The 6375-nt window shown below is 36.6% G+C and overlaps 1 protein-coding gene across 1 annotated transcript; it reads right to left on the bottom strand.

Annotated features, from left to right (window-relative positions):
• Positions 3604-4379, bottom strand: LOC18598356. Its single transcript, XM_018120615.1, has one exon. The coding sequence runs from the start codon at positions 4352-4354 to the stop codon at positions 4013-4015; it is 342 nt and encodes a 113-aa protein (XP_017976104.1). The 5' UTR covers positions 4355-4379; the 3' UTR covers positions 3604-4012.

Genomic DNA, 6375 nt, shown 5'->3' with positions numbered 1-6375 from the left:
CTTTTGTCTATAACTTGATTGGTTTGTGTCTAATGGTTTTTCCTCAAAAGTATTAAGAATATTTTGTTCCATGCGTGGTTTTTATAGTGTAATATCTTGTTGTTGCGATTAAACTTTTACAAAATATGTTACATCTTTATAATTTTAATGACAAATGCTTGTAAATATATAGCTGCTCAGAAATATGGTTTTAATAACATGTGAAAGTTTAATTTAAAATTATATATTTTAGGCATTCTCTGGTGCAGAGGAATGCTTTTAGAAATTTCACCGTTGGACAAGAGCTCTGCAAATTGACCTTCAAAAGGTAGGATGCAACTTGCTATTGGTCTTGTCAGTTAATGTTTTTGGGGTGATTTAGAGTCCTATGACATCAAATAACTCCTAGGAAGACAAATCTAATATTTATATTTTTTAGTTATTGCATTTGTTTAGTTTCCATTTGATGTTTTTGCTGTTTGATTTTTGCTTTTGTTTGCAAAAAATAAATAGAAAGCAGAAAGCAGAAAATAAAAGGCAGATGGCAAAAAGTAAATAATAAAAGCATCAACCAGATGGAGCCTTAGATGAACAACAATTGCTTCTTTTTTTTTTTTTCAATTTTTATTTGTTTTTTGTCATGGGATTTAGGTTGGGGGGGTGGTAATGGTGTGTGGGTGTGGCCAAGACTCGGTAGTGTGGGCTGGTTACCAGCACTTTAGAAGATGGTTCCTTTAACTTGTTTAACATAGGTGTATTGAAGTGAAAATTTTAAAGTGTTAACTTATCATATTATGGTGAAGCACCGCAAGAAGAGATGGCCTTTGAGCTTTTTGACTTGAGTTTGTATGGTACTGCTTACTCACAAAACTAATAGGATTGTAAAAACTAATATATTGCGATCCAGACAATGTGAGATCTGATGATGAGCTGAATAGCTTCCAGATTGAAACAGCCAGACAAGTTTCTTTGGCTTTTTCTAAGCATGTTTTAATTAGGCCATGACACCATGAAACGTTGGTGTCAAAAACAGTCTCTCATATCCGAAAATCATAATAGTGTAGATATATGTTGTTGAATATGTGTGATTAAGGAGTAGCAGATTCCCATAAAATGTGAAAATCATTTCTGAAATCACAAGTGGTCTCTCAATCTTTCTTGCAAAATTTTAATTAGGTTGGTCATAATAAAAGTAGACAATGATATTGTGAAATAATCTTTTGACTTTGAATAATCAATTGATAAAATGCTTACTATTTGGCTGGTTTTCAGCTGTGAATTTGAACTATTTGGCAATTGGCATCAAATGCATAAATAATTGAAAAGAGAAAAAGCAATACAATGTTGTTTGAATGATTTTTCTTGGTTAGCCAGTGAAACATTGGATAATTTGTTTACAATTCTGTTAGGTAGATAGTTTGTGTGGTGTTCTAATGAATCTATTTGCATGCTATTTCAAAAGTTAAGGGGAATTTGGTGGGAATCCTTTTAGTAGCAGGCTATCTGTTTGCTGAAGCAGAAAGAAAGCAATAGGTTATAGCCATCATCTTTTCTTCCTTTTTTTTAATCTAACTGATATTGATATTTATTTACTGGTCTCTTTGCTGTTTCTGTTGTGAATTGACTTGAAATATAATGACTTTAGAATTTCATGTGCCCTTTTGCGAGTAAAACGTTTGACAATTTTTTCAGTTCATGTGCATGTAGAAGGTCGGGTTTTTCCTTTCTAATAAGCAGAGAGTTGATGGCGTGGTGTTATATATTGAATTCAGTTGTTTGCTTGGACTTAGCATTCAACCTCTTTCTTATATTCTAAATATAGTCTTGAAAAGTTGGTTTTGCTATAAAATAAATTATTACTTTTTGGTACATGAGATTCATGCAACGCAAACACACCTGAAGATTAGGGTGAGTAGCACATTAGTCGAGTTAATAATGATTTATTCTATATGGTGTATTTTAGTGACGTAGAGGATGGGTCTTTTGAATAAAGAACAAGGGGTTTGACATGAATGATTATTTTGCTTCAGTTACTGTGTTGAACATAGATCCTTTTCATCGCTGATGGTTTTGAAATGAGTCACTCCTTCAGAGATTTATTATTGGTTTGTTGCACCAGTAGCACCTAAGTTTTAGAGCAAATATCCTTTTGAATCGTTGCTTGGTTAGAAATATATTTGAGGTATTAGGTCTGGTAGATTAATGATTATTGCATCAAACTGTATTAATAGAAGGCCTTTTAAACATTTAAACTCATGCCAAACTTTGTTACAGTCGCTTGGTGCAGGTTGAACTAAGACTGACTGGCTGTTGATCAGAATCTAAATTTCTGTTATTGATTGATTTGATTCCTAGCTCAAAAACTGATGAGGAATGAACATGGAAACCTTTGAATTACTGTTGGTTTATTGGCATCCTGACTTCAATCAGAACATGTGCATCCCTGAGTACTGTTGACTCTGTTCCGACATGAACTCTCTTTCTAATATGTGCATGCCTGCCCATATATGAGCTGCTATGCTGCATATTTTCCTGCAAGATCATTTTGAGATTGACTTACACAAGATGCTATAGCATTGATGGGAAAGAAAAAAGGGAAGAAAGTTGAAATGGTTTCTGTTCTTATACTCCTTTCCTTAACATTATTTTTCTTGGACTTTGAAATTATGAGTACAGAGAGAAATGATGTCCAGTTTTATATTCCCTATGCTAGGACAAGATATGAAGGGGGTGGAAAAGAGTGAAAGATTGAATTGAATGAGCTGAAAATGGACAAAGAAGTAGAGGAAGGGTTACCAAAATAGACAATGGCACCAGAAAGGTGGCATTTAGTGAGTGATGAAAAGAGAGTGAAAATGAAGGCAAAGAAGAAAAGATTGACAATAGAGGAATTAAATTTGTATTTATCATCTGACGTAATACCCCTCATTATTATCAACCGTCTCAATTACTCTTGCATTTATGTGTTTTAATGGTCTTTCAATCTAATATAGTTTTCTATTTCTTCAATGCTCGAACTACCCAAACCCCTTCATTTACCTCATTACCCTTGTAGTAGAACTCTTTCTAGTTTAGGCCACTTGGGATAATTTGATAATTGCCTTTGTATGATGGACTGGGGTGTCGTGTTTTAAATGGTCGGTCTGGCAAACTTGTGCAGACATTTAAGCTGAGGATCTACCCCATTGGCTTTGCAATTGGCAGCGGCAGGGAGCAGGAGAGACTCCCCTGGAAGCGAAAAAGATAGAGGGCTTCGTTGCCCCGCAATTTCATGTCCTTGGTGGACGATTAGGCCCACTCGTCCCCTATCAAATTGCAGCTGAGAAGCCAATCCTGACAGAGTGGGCCAAAGACAGAGTCAAGAACAATACTACTCTCACTAGAATCCCTTCCCCATCTTCTAAAACCGCTCTCAAGTACAAGAAAATCTCAACCTTTTATCACGGGGTTTTATCTTTACCCCATGTTCTAGGGGATCAGGTAATTTTCCAGTCATCATTCTTTTTCACTCAGTTGAACTGAGCATTGCGTCACTGCCCCATCAGCAGCTGATATGGCATTTTCTTATAATATGGTATAAAAGCCACCAAAAAGGATTGAGCAACCAAACAAAAACTAGAATTGAAAAAACTCAACTACTTTTGCCGAGCATATATATATATTTTTTCTTTTTCATGAGAAAATTTGGGCAGTTACAGTTAAACCAGTTTACATAGTCCTCTGCTAAAGAGGGAAGAAACCCAAAACCAGACCAAAACAGAGACACCCACTACCATAAACGCCCATATTCTATGTTCTATGATTAGGAACCCACAAAAACAAAAGACCAGGGCTAATCGTGCTCCACGTTTTAGATCACTAATTTTTGCTCTGCAAGGAGTTTATAGAAAAAAAAAATTAAGAAAAAGTGGAGCGCAAGCAGCGCTATCTGAGGAAGATAAAAGGGTAAAATTTAGGCAAAGGGAGCTATAACATAGAAGTCCTAAAAGGCAACATTAAAATTAGCGCAGGGGTGGGGGTGGGGGATCCTAGTCTAGCTCTTTCTTGTCTTGATGGTGGTAGTGGTAGCAGTATCATGGAGGAAATCAAGCAGAACGGTGCTCTTGCATTTGGGGCACTTTGGGTCATCCTCTGAAAGCATCACGTACATCAGGCACCTTGGGCACCCTACAAGAACCATGGATGTTGCCTCAGGGCTGCTCGAGTATCTGACGCTAGCGTCAACGTCCTGGTTCATCTCTGATGACACGCATGAGCTTGGAGGAGATGTCGGTGACACGGTTGCTGATCGGCTTGGTGATTCCACTCTTGGATTAAGCCTTGGTGGTGATAGGTTCAGCTTCAACTCAAGCTTGGGACCATTTCTGCGGCTCATCTTTATATCTTTACGTATAATTAACCTGAATCAAACATATGGGAAAAAACAAATGAATTGTATTGAAATATAGAATATCATGGGCAAAAGATAGAATTTTAGTTACCTTAAAGGTCAAGAAACCTTGGTCAGCCTAGGAGTAGGAGGAGAAAAGAGAGAGAGAGGCTTGGCTTGGTTTTCTAAGAAGGAAAGATGATGAAGGGTGGGAAAAGGAGGCTAGGCTGAAACCCCAAGTAACTACTCCTCTTCTTGCACCATCAAAAAACAAGGTGAGGGTGAGGGTGAGGGTGGAGGGAGGTGGTGAGGGGTTTGAGGCAGAAAGAGCATAATATATAAGGGAAGAAAAGAAGGGAGAGAGATGGGATTTATTTAAAGCTTAATTAAATTATGGTGGGGAGAGGTGGTGGTGTAGGTTAGAGAGAGAGAGAGAGGATGGAATTGAAGGATTGGTAGAAGAAGAGTGTAAATTGAGGCCAGGAAATGTATTAATGGCTGGAAAAAATCCCAAGAAGTATGCAGAAGGAGGAAAATGGAAGTAAATATTGCAATTACAAAAGTGCAGGAAAGCCTTCATTCATTGCTTTATAATAGCAAAGGGGAGGGGGAGTCGGTGTTGTTAAGTGAATTGAAGTGCAATATACAACAGGGAAAAAACCCCCCCAACGGCTTTTATGGCTAAAACCCCAGATTTTTTAAAAAACCAACACAGAGGCCACCAAAGAATTTAATATCAAACAACAAGAAATTTAATGGCAGCCAATAAAAAGAAAGTATAGCAGCTAAACCCATTTTAAATGTCCAACAGAACTCAGATAATTAAAAATAAAACAACACCACAAGATATTAATGGCAACACACCAAAATTTTTATAGGAAACATACCAAAATAAAGGCTTTTGGTAAAACCTTTTTCAGATTAATCCTTTCAGTTGCCAGGAATATGTTTGGCCTCACCCTCACCCTCACCCCTGCCTGCCTGCTTTCCTTTCATTTCCCTTGCTTCTAGGTTCCGCTAACGACTTTCAACAAGTTGACAAGTCCATTCTTTGATTAACCCAGTTTTCCATTCAACCCTTCATCTTTCCCTTTCCGTGTAAATAAATAGTCATACGGGTATACGATTAAATTTGCTGATTTTCATTCACAAGTTTGCTTGGAGATAATATTTCCAACTTATTATGCCTTTGACCACATTGGCCTGTTAATGAAATCTTTTTCAGCATCCATGTGATACTATTAAATGTAATTAAAGAAGGTTTTATATCTATGATTTTGATATATATGTTTTCATTTGAGAGACGGCCATTCTCCCTAACTACGTGTTTTAATTCGAAAGCTGACAACCTAACAAATAATCCTTATTCATATTGCCTTGGGTTTCCTACATTTTGCCCTTGTTCTGCTTCGGTAAGCCCCTAAAAACCAAAGAATCTTGGAGATCCTTTATATTATTCAATGGTCAATCTGATTTAAAAATTAATGAGCAATTGAATCACCCAATCAGAAACCTGAAGTTTTGGATTAACTCAACCAAAAGCTTTTGCATGTAATTCCTAATGCTAGACAAGAAGGCAACTACAAGAATTTTCAACTTCACATGAGCCTCATTCGAGGAGGGGACGGGGGCCTCTTGCTACTAAATTTAGAAACCAGAAACATTGTTTACCGCGGAATTAGTTGCTTAATGAAAAATCAGAATTATGCTTCTTTAATTTTCTTTTATGTATACAAACATGAAGTTATGCAGACTAAACTTGAGTTACTAAATAATGAACATAATTTATGATTTTCCTATATATACAGTCCTTAGCAAATTGGTATAATACTGACCCGTCAAATATTGTTAGGCTTAGGCAGGAATCTTTTCTTTTTTGATTTGTTTTCGCCCTCAATTATGGAGTCATTGAATCCCACGTGGTTAAGATTCATTAATTTTGGTTTAATGAAATGTTGTGGCTTTACTACTTCTAGTCAATGCCCTCAACATCTTAACAGGTGAGAAAATGAGGATGAGTAACCGTT

This window comes from Theobroma cacao, chromosome 5 (genome assembly GCF_000208745.1).
Source record: "Theobroma cacao cultivar B97-61/B2 chromosome 5, Criollo_cocoa_genome_V2, whole genome shotgun sequence".
NCBI lineage: Eukaryota > Viridiplantae > Streptophyta > Magnoliopsida > Malvales > Malvaceae > Theobroma > Theobroma cacao.
Note: the sequence above shows the minus strand (reverse complement) of the source record. Positions and strands in the feature narration are given on the sequence as shown.

Coding starts and splice junctions, on each gene's coding strand:
- LOC18598356 (XM_018120615.1), bottom strand. CDS start 4,354: ATGAGCCGCAGAAATGGTCCCAAGCTTGAGTTGAAGCTGAACCTATCA.